Genomic DNA, 16967 nt, shown 5'->3' with positions numbered 1-16967 from the left:
TGGCATCACAAACAAACGTTTATAAAGAACTTTTAAACGATTAATCTTAATGAAATTAAACCGAAAAACGTTTACAACGTAAAAAAAAAAAAGGGGGCCCTGCATCAATGCTTTTGATGGTCTAAGTTCCAGGTGGCAAAGTTATACTGTATGAATTACCAACCCAGTATAAAGATCTTCCTCAAAAACTGAATGTGATGTCAAATGAACAACCAATAGTATTCCTGCTGCTTTCTTGCCACTGTATCCCATTGCACTAATGTTATGGAACAGCTGGAACATTTTATAAGAGAGTCATTGTGCAGTGAAGGATTAATACTGCAATATTGACTGCCTGTGGTCAAAAGAACTGCTTTGAATAAGCAAACCTCAGAAATGTAGCTCCCACAATATATCTTCCCTAAAATATAAACTATAAGGACCACAAGAATTGAAACTGCAATTATACACTCTACTTAAACTTAAACTTGTTGACAGAATCATGTTCAGACAAAGTAAATCAGAGAACTATAGATGATAACAATTTACTATGTGTTCTGCCTCTTTTAGTTAAAGAGTTTTTATTATACAGCCTATTTATATACCTTATATTGTTTATAATCTGCAGTCTATGTTAACTTTTTTATAGACTAGTACAGAAATGTTTAACTACAATGTAACATGTCTAACCATTTTCAGTCATAAGATGGAGCCATTTAGCTGTGCTGTCTTGCATTTATATAAAAAGACTGTATAGGCCTGTGTTTAATATTGAAAATAAATGCATGATGTCAAACTGTGGTAACTGAATTTTACAAAAATATTACAAATTCAGTTTATTTTCAAATTCAGTTTATTTGCATTTTTTTATTTAATATGCAACAAATTTACCTGCCACACACATTGTGCTTTACACACTGTCCTGTTAAGGAGAATGTTAATGAACTCCCACTGTTTCCTGATGTTAATGAAGCTCCAAAGGTGTCAGTGTATTCCAGAGTTCCTGTGGCTCAGTGGTAGAGCATTGCATTAGCAGCGCAAAAGAAGATGGGTTGAATTCCCAGAGAACACACATACTGGTAAAAAAAAATGCATTGCCTGAATGTACTGTAAGTCACTTTGGATAAAAGTGTCTGCTAAATGCATAAAAATGTAAATCCACTCATCAGATCTCTGCCTGTGCTGCTTATGAAATTTTGTTCTGCTCTAAACCAGCTGAGGAGGCCCTCTCTGAACTCTCGTTATGTCCTGAACCTGCCATGGAGGCCTTCAGTGAATTTTCGTCTGGTCATGTCACTGAATATGAACTCTTAGCCCAGTCTGTTACAACCAAAGAGGCCATCTTAGAACTCACAACCATGCCTGTAACTACTCCAGAGACAGTATATGAACTATATTTTTGCTCCGTTACAGCCGAGGATGCTGTCTGTGAGCTTCCTGACTGTTCTGTTGTGGCTACAAGGGCCATTCTGGAACTCTTATCCCTGCCTATTATGGCCATGGAAGCCTTAAATTAACTTTCTGTATATCCTGTTAACTCTGTCATTGCCAAAGAGGACCCCAGTAAAGGGTTTGTCTATCAAGTTTCAATCAACGAGTTTGATTCAGAAGAATCTATCTGTCCAGTTTCAAACTATGAGTCTGAATTTGAATTATCAGCCTGTCCAGCTGCTATCAGTGCACTTGATTTTGAACTATCTGTCTGTCCTAATGAGTCTGACTGTGAATTGTCTGCCAGCTTAGTTTGATTCAATGAAATGTCTTCCAGTCCAGTGATAATTAATGAGCTTGAGTGTGATTTATCTTCCTGGCGAATTTCTGTCACTGATCTATCTGCGTTAGCTTCTGTCAATGCCCTTAAATGCATAGTTCACCCAAAAATGAAAATGTCATGTTTATCTGCTTACCCCCAGGGCATCCAAGATGTAGGTGACTTTGTTTCTTCAGTAGAACACAAACTGAGATTTTCAACTCAAAACGTTGTAGTCTGTCACTCTATAATGGATGTGAATGGGAATCACGGCTAAAACAAAAAAAAAAACATACACAAACAAAAACAAATTAAACCATGTGGCTCTTGACGATACATTTATGTGTAAAGACACAAAACGATTGGATTGTGCAAGAAACTGAACAGTATTTATGTAGTTTTTTTTACCTCTAATGCACTGCAATGCCTGAACTGTCTGAGCTGTACTGAGAGCATCTTCGATACAGCCTGCAGTGATGCATCTTCTTCTTCTTCTTGCTTTATGGCGGATCACAGACTTATACGTGCATTAGCGCCACCTATCTCTCAACCATTGACCATTGACACTCTATCTACAATCTCAATTGGGAGTGTCAATGGTCCATTTTTGGGTGAAATATCCCTTTAATTTTGAGGTACATGCCAGTCCTATTCTAGCCAATGCAGTTGATTTTGAACTGTATGTCTGTCCAGGTCACACTCAATCCCGCTTTTATGGTTGTCCACCTTGTCTGCTCCGCTGTGGGGGTCTTCTGCTCCGTCTGCATCTATCGTGGTGGAACTGTGTGCGGTCTGCTCTTGCCTGGTGGTCTTCTGCTCTGTCTGCTCCGCCATGGTGGTCTTCTGCTCCACCGTGAGGATCTTCTGACACATCTACCCAGCTGTGGTGGTCCTCAGCTCCACTTGTTCTGCTGGCTCCGTCATGGCTCCTTGTTTTGCCGGTCCTGCCTCAGTCCAAGGTCCTATATCTCCACATGGACTTGGCCCTCTGGCCTCCTGGAACATATAGTGTTTGGAGCATCTGGAAGCTACTCCTTGGGAAAGGGCTATGTCACGAATCTGGTCCGTGGCCTTCCATCCAATTGCCATCAGAGATCACCCTTCTATTATATTGACTCTCACACTACACAGACTGTTTCACATTACCTTGGATTACATTTCACATGTGCCATTTCACTAATCACATGCTCACCTGTAGCCGGTTACACACTATATTACACCACATCTTTTTCAAATCGCCAAGTATTGTTTAGCGTTTATCACTGTTTTAGCTGATAGCTACTTTACGAAGCCGGTCTAGTTTTCTTAGTCTAGTCATAGTTCTGTCTAAGTTTTCCCAGTCTAGTCATAATCTTGCCTTGCCTGTTTTCCCGTGTTCAGATTCTTGCCTGTGTATTTCGGAATAGCCTTTCATCTTGACATTCTGACTCTGTTTACCCCTGCCTGGACTATTGCTGTGTACCTGGATTATCTCTCTTTACCTTGCCCTGTAGGATATTGTTCACCAGAGATTGATCACTTCTGTCCTTTAATTATTATTTGTCTTGCGGTTTAAAATAATTTCTTAATAGAAATCTGCATCAGCAAATCTTGGGCACAAAATGCACAGTATTTCAAAGCAGTGAAACATCTTTAATCCCGCAATCCATATTCAAGTGGACAGAAGCACCACCACAAGACCAGCATAAACTAGTGATGGCAAGATGAAGCCATAGCATTGAAGCTTTTCATCCAAGTGGTTCACAAAAGGGTTCATTTCTCAAGGCTTCATTTGCTCACAATACCAGCTGGTGGCCAAACAAGAAGAATCATTACAGATGACTTTTGCGCCAGTTAAGGCATAGAAATAACGTTGAAGAAAAAACAAAAACAAACAAACAAAAACAATTCCATATAGACTAATCTATTTATTTAAATATTGTATAACATAATATAACATAACTGTGTAATAAACGTATTGGCTTAAAATTAATGGGGCTATCAAATGTGTGTAAATCAAGTCTTTTCTTATAATAGGCAGGAGGACCAACATTATTAGTCTAAAACTGGAAAGTGGCTGGGTTTAACAGGGCAGAGGACTGTGAATTTACAAGACTTGAACCCCTTCCTGAACCAGTCAGGCCAAGCGAGGCATCGGCACACAATATAATCATAATAGGCCACCTGACCTCCGTGTATATGTAAATATCAACATTTAACAAGGCCTGCTCAAGCTGAATGAGTGGAGGCAATAACTGGAATCCATGTAGAATAACAGTTTTTAAGACTTTTACAGCTGATTTAATATGATTAGAGCTTGCTATTTTTTAAGAAAGGTAATATGCAGGACGCAGAACTGGAGTAACTCAGGAGATATGATTTGGAAACACAGATTAGTCACCAGTCACAGGCGAACTTGAACTCGCAGCAGGTTGGTAATGGCGAGCGATCAGCCCCGGCCGAGACTCAGCTCCACAGAGAGCGTCCAGAATGACACACAAATGCCGGGAGCAGTGTACTGGACAGGAAACATGTGAGAGACACTCGACGAGACTTAACCTGACTTGAGAGATAGACTTTTTTTAAATCAATTTTTTATTTTTATATTAGCAAAATAACATGCATTCAAACAAACAGGGAAGGGGGAGCAACAGACATATTATCAATAATTTACAATCCGAAAGAGAAAAAAAAATTATATGATCATTCCAGAATCTCAGAAGAAAAACACTGCCACGCATCAATAGTACCAGGTTTTTGCCCCTTTAATTTGTGCCATTGTACATTCACAGGCCACTATCCCAAGGTCTCCTAATCTGAAATGTTTTTACACACATGTGCGGAGTAAATCAGTTTTGTATTATTGTCTTTTTTGCAGCTGTAAAGACAGCAAACAACATTCTCTTCTTTAATGAACTTATACAGGAGTTAGAGTCATCATTGAGAAGTCATAAACCTGGATTAGATGTGTAATCAATATGTAGTTAAAAGGATAAAACAGGATTCACATGTGTCCATAGATTGACAACAATTGGACTGACATTCCCAAAACATGTGGAGAAAAGTACCTTGATGATACAGAGTTACAGATATGACAGTTATAGGTTGATTGCAGTTTAATTTTAAACCTCTTGTAAGTTATGTATGCTCTATGGATGACGTTGTATTGGATAAGACAATGAGCCAAGTTTTTAGAAGTTAAGATTAGATTAGACCACAACCTCTCCCAGTCGACCGACAAGTCAAAATCTGTTATTTCACGATTCCATATGTTTAATAGAAAGAGGCTTTGCAGTGTGATCATTAAATTGATTATGTATTACAGAAACAGATGGCCGAGCAGAGGATGGTGCGATCCAATCCCACATAGGATGAGAGGAAATGGGGGATGCAGGGAACTCCATAGACCTTGAGTGCAGTGCTTAACTGAAAAAAGACTGTGCTGGTAAACAAAACTTATTTCTTAATTATTGAAGCAAGCAAAGTCCTTGGTTATCATATAAGTCACTGCAAGTGGTTATGCCCAATGTAGACCAAGAGGGCTGACAAATGGCCGATTTCCACATGAAAAATGTAAGTTGTGCCATTAGCGTGTTACAAAATTTGAAAGCTCCTCCCATGAGGTGTTCCACCCTTTTCCAGATCCTAATAGAATTGTCTACAACCGGGCCAAATTTATTTTTTATAATTTTTTATTTCCTGAGCCGGCAAATAAAATATTTTGGAGCCTATGTGGTTTAATCTTGTCAGCTTCAATTACTCTCCATGAAACTTTAGATTGAGGATCGACCCAAGTATGAAGAGCCTTAAATTAAAATGGAAATGGAACAGCCAATCCTCCTGAAAGTATAGGACACTGAAATGTGACAAGTTTTATTCTGGGTCGTTTACCATTATACCAGACAGACTTCTTGAACAGTAAATCAGAAATGATACCATGAACATTAAACGTCAAACAGTAAACTGGCAAAGAGGCCAGAAGCATGGCAACATTAAATGGCATGGGAGATGAGAATGCTGATTGCGATTGTGAATAGCTGAACTGAATGCAGGGATGCAAGAGAGAGAGAAAAGGAGGACAACAAGCCTAACTTATGACACAACTGACATAACACATTCCTAATCACTGTAACATTGAGAAAGATTAAGATCACGAAAATATTGGTTATAAGAAACAGACAGTCATAAAAAATATATATATAAAGGTAAAAAAGGTATAAAGGTAAAAAAATATATATATATAACGCATCTTGGTGCACTTTTTCCCTGCCTTGTGGAATTGAGAAGTTTTTGCTAGTGTGATTAGTTGATCTGTTTTGAACCATTTTTTTTTTTACATTTGCAGATATCAGTGCAATCTCAAATCTCTTATATCACGAGGAAACATGGTGTTTCACTGTTATGCTGATGATACTCAGGTCTACATTTCTTCACAGCGTAACAAAACATACCAATTCACAAAACTAATGAAATACATAGTTAATATATTCCTACTGCTAAATTCTTTAAAAACAGAGGTGCCATTGTACCAAAACCTCGACATTTAATAACCTAGAACACTGTCTAACACTTGATGGCTGCTTAGCTAGGTCTTCGTCGTCAGATAGCAACGTATGTGTGCTATTTGATAGCAATCTTTCATTTGAAAGTCATATTAACATTTTCCGTTTTAGATTATTAGGTTAGATTATTGTAAGATTATTGCTTTACCGGGTGGTTGCTCTGTGCACTTAATAATCAAACTCCGGCTGCAGGCCATGTTGGTTTTGTATGGCCAGAGAAGAACTGGCCCCTCGAGAGAACCTGGTTTCTCATTTTGCGTTTCTGTCACAGATGGGTTTGGGTTCCTTACCACTGTCACCTTTTGACTTGCTTAGTTGGGGACATTTAATAATGGGTAATATTGTCTATTTGATTGCACAGACACTATTGAAAGAGAAGAGAACTGAGCTGGACGAGGACATCACTGAATCAATGTTGAACTGACTTTTACTCAAAATAATAATAATAATAAATGACTGTTAACTATTGTTTTATTTTTGGAGATGCTTTAAATCAGAATTGAACTTTGAAGTTAGTTAATAAAATTGAAGTTAATAAAAAATACAACTGTTCATTGTTTTTCATGTGAGCTCAGGTCCAATAAATAATGTTAGAAACAATTTTAAATTTTACTAATGTATTAGTAAATTAACTAAGATTATTAAATGATTTGTAATTATTATTCAATGCTATTGTAACGTGTTACCAAAAATGCACAAAAAAAAATCGCAAAATTGTTCTGTTTATAACTCACTCAACATTTTATCGATTTAATTGTTTATTAAGATAAGCGAGTAAATATTTAATTATTGGCCAGAGAAAATATACCAAGCCCAATTTAACAACTATTTTAGCCGCCATATCTTTAAGCCCAAAATTGTATTTTCAATAGCTCATGCTTAAAAAAATACTGGAGAGGGAAGAATCATTCTAGTTGAGATGGACTGAAAATATAATTGCAGTTTTATAGACCCAACTATATTGTACTATACACAATGGCGTTAACTACTGTAGCAAGTTAAGAAAATGGATAGGCAGAAATGAAATCATTGGATATCACGGGATGCAAAACTCAAGATCTGACTAGAAATGTTGCTCCAAAATAGGTATATATAGTTATTATTTTATTGTTAAATATAGTCTAGCATCATTACAGCATAACAATCTTAATTTCCTTATTTCCTTGTGTTAAAGTTTAACATGTTCAAATGTACATTTATATTAAGATTGTGGGACTCACACAATGTGTGTGTCTTCATATTTTTAATTTTTTTAATGTGTCATCACGACCATATCCTGCTTTGATATAATGGCCTGGAATGGTAATGGCTTGCTGGAATAATTAGGTGATTGCTGGTTATTAGATACAGTATTAGCAGGATATTATATTTAATAAAGTTAATAAAATGTGTTTCATTTCAGATTATTTTAAAAATGTGTCTCTCAGCAGAGGTAATGGTAGAGAAACGGTAAGTAAGGACTGATGTAACATGAGACTACTCATTGTTGCTTGTTACCTTTGTCAGATAACCCAAAGCAGGATGAAAACATGTTTATTTCATGACTCTGTGCTTTAATTAGGCTCAAGGGAGGCAATCTAACTGTCATAACGCTTCTAATAAGCACAAACTATTATTGTATTGTATGTGTGGTCAATAAACATTTGCTCTCTGTATTGGCTCAATCATATCATATGTTAAACAAACAAATATACAAATAAACAAATTTTAACAAATAAAACACATAATAACAATTCATTCTTTATTGGTTTATATGTTTATTTGTTCATTTATTTGTATTCATATTTATATGCACTGTTTACTTTTCCCCAATAAAGAGGCAATTACTGGTAATTACAATGTCTCCCAAACTTCACCGCATTTTGGATGTACTTTTATTTATTTTCTGAAATCAGGTATTTTTAAAAAAAAAAAAGGTTTCGTTTCATGTAGAATACACAGAAGTATCTAAATGAAAATATGACACCGTAAACCACTGGAAGCATGTACAGTTGGAATATAGCACAAATACTAGTATTTTTAAGGAAATTAGTAGTCAGTATACTTGCATTACACACTAAAATTATGTACTTTGCTGGTGAAAACACATACATTTCAGAATGCAGCAAGGAACATCTACATCAGAAACAGTTTCTTAATACCACAGACATCATTGCTGTGTATTTGCATATACAGTAACATAAGATTCTAGCCTTATTATCATCTACCATAAAATCATTAACTTGTCTTTTACTTTTTGATACCTGTCACAAACAAGGTGTATGGCCAATAGCTATGAGGGTTATAAAGCATGCATAAATGCACATTTAGCGTATTGTTATTGTTATTGTTAACTATAAAAACTCAATCAGCTGAACAAAAGATCTTAAGTTGGGAGACATGTGACCTTACTCAGTGAATTGAGTTAAGTGAACTACTTCATTTAAAAGTTGAGTAAACTCAAAAAAGCTGTGCAGCAAATTACCTTGTAATTTTAAGTTACGTCAACTTTTCTTTTTTTACAGTGCAGCCATGTGCTGCGGTGCCCTGGGAACAATTGTGGGTTTGGTGCCTTGCTCAGGGGTCTCACCTGAGTCTGTGCAAGAGTGTGCTGGTCATTCACTCCCCCCACCTACAATCCCCCTACAACCCCGGTACTGAGAATCAAACCCACGACCTATTGGTTACAAGTCTTATTATGTGCATCTGATTACACTTTCATCAGGTTATAACGTTTATTGTTGCTACATGGGTGTTCTGTTTTTCATGTTGTTGAATACTTTTGGTAAAAACTTAAGTAAGTTATATTGAGACGGTAGGCGAATGCTATCTTCTCCCTACTTTCAAATACAAAAAAAAAAATATCCTAAATAGACATAGAGTTTCTTAAATGAAAAAAAACCCACTGTACTTATTCAAACATCAGTTCTTTATTTACCCTTGTACTGGAAACAAGCAGAGATCAGTCTCCAAACTGTGTTCGCCACTTCATTCTGCATGGAGGCAGGGGTGGAGTTTTAAGGTTTGGCAGACAGTTTAATGATCCAATGGCATTACGAGGTTTAGTCACAAGCTCTTTTAAATGCTTTTCATTGGTTAAATATTTGTAAAAACCCACAAACAGACATAAAGATGACCAATAGCACTGATAAAAATAAAAAAAAGCTGAAATGTAGGGACAAGAAATTTCAGGTCGACAGCGGCAATATGTAGCATGTATGTTTATTTACATATTTATTTGTTTGAATTCAACATGTAAGACTAAGACATTTATGCATATGAGTAGGATATGCAATTACAGCAACTTCATCTTCCAAAATGCAAAGTATCTATATTTGATGGTTGTGTGGAATATATTTTATATTACTTCCAAAAAAAGCATGCAGTACACACATTGCAGTGTAGCAGACGACAATAAGCATCATGAATGGTCAGATTTGGTTTTAGTTGATAACAGCCTCCATATCGACTGTGCTCACATTTTCACAAATATACCTTTAGCACAAGTACGCTATACACAGGTTTAGGGTAAGTAAGTTCTTTAAGTTTTTAAGAAATTAATACTTTTATTCTGCAAGTATGCATGAAATTGACAGTAAAAGGGACAAAAGTGATAGTAAAGACATTTATAAAGTTACAAAAGATTTCAGTTTTTATGCGTTTGAACTGTATATTCATCAAAGAATCATAGAACATATATCATGGTTTACACAAAAGATATTAAGCATATTAAGCAACTGTTTCCAACATTGATAAGAAATGGTTTTTGAGCACCAAATCAGCATATTATAATGATTTCTGATGGATCGTGCAACACTGAGTAGTAATGGCTGCTGGAAATTCAGAGATAAATAATAATAATAATAATAATAATAATAGTTATTATTATTATTATGCTTCATTTGTCCGACATGAACTTTCTTACAATGTTATCCTAAATTATATATTTTCGCAGAATTTAATATATTTTCATTCTCAAAGATTCTCAATCTTATAGCAAATAATGCACATAAGTTAAAGGATGAATTCCTGAATGATATTAAGATCTTACAGTAATGTAATTATTTTTTTACACTCAAGCATGGGTATATTATTATTATTATTATTTAGCTTTACATTTTTAAAAATATATTTTCAATCCAAACAGATAGATAGATAGATAGATAGATAGATAGATAGATAGATAGATAGATAGATAGATAGATAGATAGATAGATAGACAGACATTACAGAATGTAAATTGATTTTAAATGCTTGATCTGTCACTCTCACAAAACCCATTGTTCTTGCACAGTTATTTAATTATTTTGACTTCTTTATGTGGGTCAATCCGTGCACCATAAAAAGGCATGGCTTTCTTCATATAGCTTCTGAGGCTCTCATCTCTAAGTCCATAAATGAGCGGGCTCAGAAAGCGGGGAAGCAGAATAAAGCAGAAATAATAGATAAAAGATATATCTGCTTGAGACAAGTTTATACGCTGGAAAAGTAAGAGTTCTGCGACAGGCTGGGAGAAGGCCATCACGCTGAGGAGCAGCTGGAACCCGTGAAGCAGCACTGTGTGCAGAGCCTTCCTCACTGATACCCGGTCCTGCCGCATCCGCCGGGTCTCCAACAGGATCCGAATGTATGTGAAGAGGATAACCACAGCGACCACTGCAAAGAAGATCCCATTGAGGCTCACTTTGAACAGAGCCTGAATGGGAGAAGCAGTGAGCACAGTGGGTTTACAGAGCACAGGTGTTGAATGGATGTCTACATTGGGCTTGAGCCGCATCAAGACAAAGTCAACAGTGGGCAGGATGCAACTGATGATCCACATGCTTAGAATGATGATCCAAATCTTCTCAGCTCTCCAGATGGCAGGACGGTGAAGAGGATAGAAAATAGCCACGTAGCGCTCCAATGACATAGTGGAAAGGATGAGTGGGGTGTTTAGGAAGGTAGCAGTGGACACAAAAATCAGTGGAGCACAGAAAATGACCGCAAATTGCACACCACCCATCGCAAGCAAGAAAAGAGATACGGAGGAGAACAGCTGCAGGGTGTCGTTGATCAGCATGTAGGTAAAGAGGATATAACGGGAGCTGTCAAAGAATTGCCTGTGAGATGCAAAGGTGCACAGCGTCAGGAGGATGAAGAACAGGAAGGCAATGAAGAACGGAATCACCACACACACCTTCACAATGACAGAGAGGTTAATGCTGGACGTCGTGTTGCCTGTGAGGTCTGTCAGATTCTGCATGGTTTCAGGCACTCTGCAGAGCAGCGGATGTTACAAAGGCTGAAAGGGAGTTAAGTTGCAAAATCAAATTAACTTAATCTGAAATGTAGTAAATGAGAACAATATAGAATAGCAGGAGTTATCTCAAACATCTAATGTAATGTTCACTGGATTATTAATAGGAGATTCTGCATCTGATCTGATTTCCATTCACGAAATAAACTTTACACTTGTTCACTCACCACACTGCCTCTGTTGGAAGAGAAATTAAAAGATAATTAGAGACAGGCAGCCCACTTTTATACTGCTGAAGATTTGCTTCATGATAAAGGAATGGGATCTATTTTCCCAAAGGATGGATTAATTTCACGCTATGAACGCAAAGCATCATTATAGCAATTAACAACCAAACAATCCAAACAAAACAAATCGAGTTGGCAGTGACTGGAAGAATTGTTTGTGAATCAACAGGCAATGTGCTTTTGAAAAAACAAATCATCTTGTATACAAGGTTTAATATGTAGACATATTTTCTTTATCTGGTTAACAAGACCATATAGCAAAACTGCGTTAAAGAAAATAATGAATTGCTTAAAACGTTTTTATTTTTCCATTTATTAAATACGCTAAATATCAATTAATTGTTAAATGTATTAAGTTACATTTAATAAAGACATTTTGCAGTAAAGTATTTTTAGTTTTTAATTAATCTGTTATATAAGTTGTCAAATATTCACTGTTGGATAAGCACATTCAGAATGTTTGAATGTTTCTTATGGCTAGTCATTAACAGAGCTATCATTGATTGACTGTGAACTGTGGTGTTCTGCCTTATTTTACCATTTTGTTTGTTCTGCAGTGCAGTAGAAGAAGCTGTACTCAGAGACAAAAGTACATTAGGAACTTGATCTGTATAGTCACATGTGTCACTGATAAGGGAAAAGTGATACTTACTTAACAGTTGCTTGTTTTATGGAGTGCACTGACCTTAAATGTGGAGGGAAATAATCGAGCAGCAAAATGTAAACAACAAGTTTTATGATAAGGAAGATCTGGAGCATTTTTTGGGGTGTGGGGGGTTGTGGTTGTGAAAGTATGCATATCCCTGTCTGCATGATTTAGGTCAACAACAAGGACTGCTTCTGCTCTCCAACTATTTAATTGGCTGCAAAATATTAAACTTTGTTATATTAACTTGGACATTGCATCTTTGCTCATTTCTGCATTTATGTTGTAAATGTGAGTCAACTGCCATGTTTTTAAACTTCAATATAGACCTTTATTGTTATTTAATTTGTATTGTTATTTTAATTAATTTATCTTTTTTTTTTATTGGTTTATATATCCTTCCATTCTAACACTGGTAAAATTTCAGGATTAGACGTGTATCACAGAAACTCATTGACCAAATACCTTTTGTGACTTATTACATGCTTTAGAGGTTGTTAAGGAGGCCATCAGTGGTAAACCACATTTTTTATATCAGTGTAATTAATTTGTGTTTCCTAATTGTTTTGCCAATTATACAGCCCACATATGTATATGTATATGTATATGTATATGTATATGTATATGTATATGTATATGTATATGTATATGTATATGTATAGGCCTTCCATTCTAACACTGGTAAAATCTCTAAGGATCAGACAAGCATCAAAGAAAATAGATTACAAAATCTTCCCGGGGTCAGATCCTATGTGACTAATTAAGTGCTTTAGAGGTTGTTAAGAAAGCCATCAGTGGTAAACCATAACATTGCATTTAGGTGTAATTTGTGTTTCCTAATTGTTTGGCAATGATGCAACCCACCTGGCAAGAGCCATGTGGCCAAGCGGCCTGATCCCTTTGCACCGATCCAAGCTTCAAAGCAAATGTTTATTTAATGATTTTGCGCTCTGATTAGACTCCTGAGTCTTTCCTCCACCACACACAGAACTGGTCTGTTAGAATGATTTAAATATTTTTAATAAACATAGGTCCACAAAAAGTGCAGCACCCAAGACACCAAAATAGTTTTGTGAAACTTTAAAGAAAGAAAAGTTATGTGATTATAATTGCTGGACTTTGTGATACTCAATATCTCTCGATATTACCAGTACCTGGTACATTTTTAGTACCACCTCGTTTTTTTTGTACTCTTATCAAAATGTGACATGTAAACTCTGTTGATCATGGATTGGCCGGAGAGAATCGTCACTACATGTGTCACTGAACTTGTGACACAAACACAAAAGAACAGCTAGATTTAAATCAACACAGCAAGCAAAGGATCAAACGCAACTCTTTATAACAAGTGCACCTTTTTTAACAACCCAAAAATGGCTGTCGTTGTTTGTTGGGGTAGTATAGATGTTCCTCTGGTGGAAAGCAGAGGAGCGGATCCAGCGAGAGCTTGATGGGGTGACACGGAATGTTTTTTTTTGTTCACGAGTCGCTGCAGTAAAGGTGGTGCAACTGTAACAGCGTGAATAATCCCGCCCACTCTACAGCAGTACTAAACTACAGTGGAAATGTGAACCGAGCCAAATCAAGCCATGCCGTACCATACTGAGCCGTACCCGAGCCGAGTCATACCACACAGTGTTAAAGCACCAATAGAGAATTTCAGGGCAAGCATGGGCCTACAATCGGCTAACAATATCTAGACGGCTTGACACAAGGGGAAAGCCAACAAAACAAGAAATAGTCCAGGCGCGGTGCCAACACAGTCCAAAACAGAAAGCCAAAGGTTTAACCCGAGAGAAACAGGCAGTAATCAGGAAACACAGGAAGTCAGGCAAGACAAAACTATGACTAGACACTCAGGACTAGAAACTAGGACAGAAAACTGGCTCCGTAAAGTGCTAACACTAGGAGAGTGATATACGCATACAATACTAGGCCTAAACAGAAACACGGAATGGCTCGGTAAAGCAGCTAACACCAGGAAAGGGAAAAATGCAGAATAATACCAGAGGTGGAAAGAGTACAAAAATATTCTACTCAAGTAAAAGTACCATTACATTAATGAAATTTTACTTAAGTACAAGTAAAAGTACCAGTCTAAAAAATCAACTCAAGTAAAAGTAAAAAGTAGCTCATTTAAAATTTACTCAGAGTAAAAATTACTTAGTTACATTTTAACAGTGGGAGGGAGTCAAAAATGGGACAGGCCAAGGGTGTCAAACTCAGTTCCTGGAGGGCCACAGTCCTGCACAGTTTAGATATAACCCTAATGAAACACACCTGATCCAGCTAATCTAATCATTTAGGTTTATTTGAAAACTACATGATATGTGTGCTGGAGCAGGGTTAGAACTAAACTCTGCAGGGCTACGGCCCTCCAGGAACTGAGTTTGACACCCCTGGGATAGGTCTATTAATCTCAAACTAGTTGTTTTTAATTAAAGGAATCAGTTATTTAGAATAATAAAACATTTGGGCTGTTACCAGGCAAATCAGTATCAACAAACTCATCTTTTCAATACAGAGGAAATGCAAAAGCTTCATCGGACGTGGCATTTAGATGTATTTACACACTGTTTAGTGCAGGACAAGAATGCATTTAACCTGCAGTTACAAATGCATGAATAATGTTTTGATATGCCAGACATAAAATGTTGAATGCTCATTTGAAATTATAAAAACTTAATTATAAAAAAAAAAAAAAATCAAAAGATACTTTAAATGTGAAATTAAAATGGCCAGTATGTGTCAGCAAGTCACTGTTAATAAGTGAGTCATTGCGATTGAACCAAATCATTTAAACGGTTGATTCATTCAGAAACGAAACACTGTCATGTTGCTCAGAGATGCAAAATTTTGCTTTGGTGGCTGTGTTTGGAATAAATTTTTGTTGTAGAAATACGGCAATATGGTGTCTAAAACGCAAGTCTCTTAGTTTGCTGTCCTGTTGTAAAATATAAAAATATATAAATATATATATATAAATATAAATATATATTTAATAAATATAAATATAAATATATAAATATATATATATATATATATATATATATATATCAGTGGCGGCTGCTGGTCTTTCAAAGAGGGGAAGCTCATTTTCGGCCTACATTATAACCCTCTGATGGTCTTCATTTGTAGTGACACTCGGGGTCTTTTTGACCCCAGACAATAACATTTCATTTTGTCAGAATCAGAATCAGAATCAGAATGAGCTTTTATTGCCAGGTATGTTTACACATACGAGGAATTTGTTTTCGTGACAGAAGCTCCGCAGTACAACAGAATGACAGCGACAGAACATAAAACACATAATAAAAGAATATAAAAATACAAAAAATACAAATAAGTAGATAAGGAATGACAATATACAAATTTACAATTGTAGGCAGGTATATTACAAAAATGCAGTTATGTATGTACATGTATATTATGTGCAAAATGTAAGTGTATACTAAGTATGTGTGTTAGATAAATTAAGTGTATGTGTATATAAATATAAAGTGTAGTGTGTTCAGTGTGTTCAGTGTGTATCAGCTGTTCATAAGATGGATTGCCTGAGGGAAGAAACTGTTCCTGTGTCTGGTCGTTCTGGTGCTCAGTGCTCTGTAGCGTCGACCAGATGGCAACAGTTCAAAGAGGGAGTGTGCTGGATGTGAGGAGTCCAGAGTGATTTTAACAGCCCTTTTGCTCACTCTGGATAAGTACAGTTCTTGAATAGATGGGAGAGTTGAACCGATGATTCGCTCAGCAGTCCGGACTACCCTCTGTAGTCTTCTGAGGTCAGATTTAGAAGCTGAGCTGAACCAGACAGTTACTGAAGTGCAGAGGATGGATTCGATGATGGTGGAGTAGAACTGTTTCAGCAGATCCTGTGGCAGGTTAAACTTCCTCAGCTGGCGAAGGAAGTACAACCTCTGCTGGGCCTTTTTCACAATGGAGTCAATGTGAATGTCCCACTTCAGGTCCTGAGAGATAGTGGTGCCCAGGAACCTGAATGACTCCACTGCAGTCACAGTGCTGTTCATGATGGTGAGTGGGGGGAGTGCAGGGGGGTTTCTCCTGAAGTCCACAGTCATCTCCACTGTTTTGAGCGTGTTAAGCTCCAGGTTGTTGAGAGTGCACCAGACAGCCAGCTCTTTAACCTCCTGTCTGTAAGCAGACTCGTCACCGTCCTGAATGAGGCCGATTAGTGTGGTGTCATCTGCAAACTTCAGGAGCTTGACAGAGGGGTCCTTAGATGTGCAGTCATTAGTGTACAGGGAGAAGAGCAGTGGGGAGAGAACACAGCCCTGGGGAGCTCCGGTGCTGATTGTACGGGTGCTGGATGTGTATTTTCCCAGCCTCACTAGCTGCTGCCTGTCTGTCAGGAAGCTGTTGATCCACTGACAGACGGAGGTGGGCACGGAGAGCTGAGTTAGTTTGGGCATGAGGAGGTTTGGCATGATCGTATTAAAAGCCGAGCTGAAGTCCACAAACAGGATCCTCACATAGGTCCCCGGTCTGTCTAGGTGTCGCAGAACATAATGCAGTCCAATGTTTACTGCAT

General features: G+C 37.1%; 1 protein-coding gene across 1 annotated transcript; it reads right to left on the bottom strand.

The window, feature by feature from the left end:
• Positions 1 to 10463: 10463 nt before the first annotated feature.
• or95a1 (odorant receptor, family 95, subfamily A, member 1) lies at positions 10464 to 11615 on the bottom strand. Its single transcript, XM_059533853.1, has one exon. It carries the CDS (start codon positions 11492 to 11494, stop codon positions 10544 to 10546), a length of 951 nt encoding a protein of 316 aa, XP_059389836.1. The 5' UTR covers positions 11495 to 11615; the 3' UTR covers positions 10464 to 10543.
• Positions 11616 to 16967: the final 5352 nt, after the last annotated feature.

This window comes from Carassius carassius, chromosome 41, assembly GCF_963082965.1.
Source record: "Carassius carassius chromosome 41, fCarCar2.1, whole genome shotgun sequence".
Taxonomy (NCBI): domain Eukaryota; kingdom Metazoa; phylum Chordata; class Actinopteri; order Cypriniformes; family Cyprinidae; genus Carassius; species Carassius carassius.
This window is presented reverse-complemented; position numbering and strand designations above follow the sequence as displayed.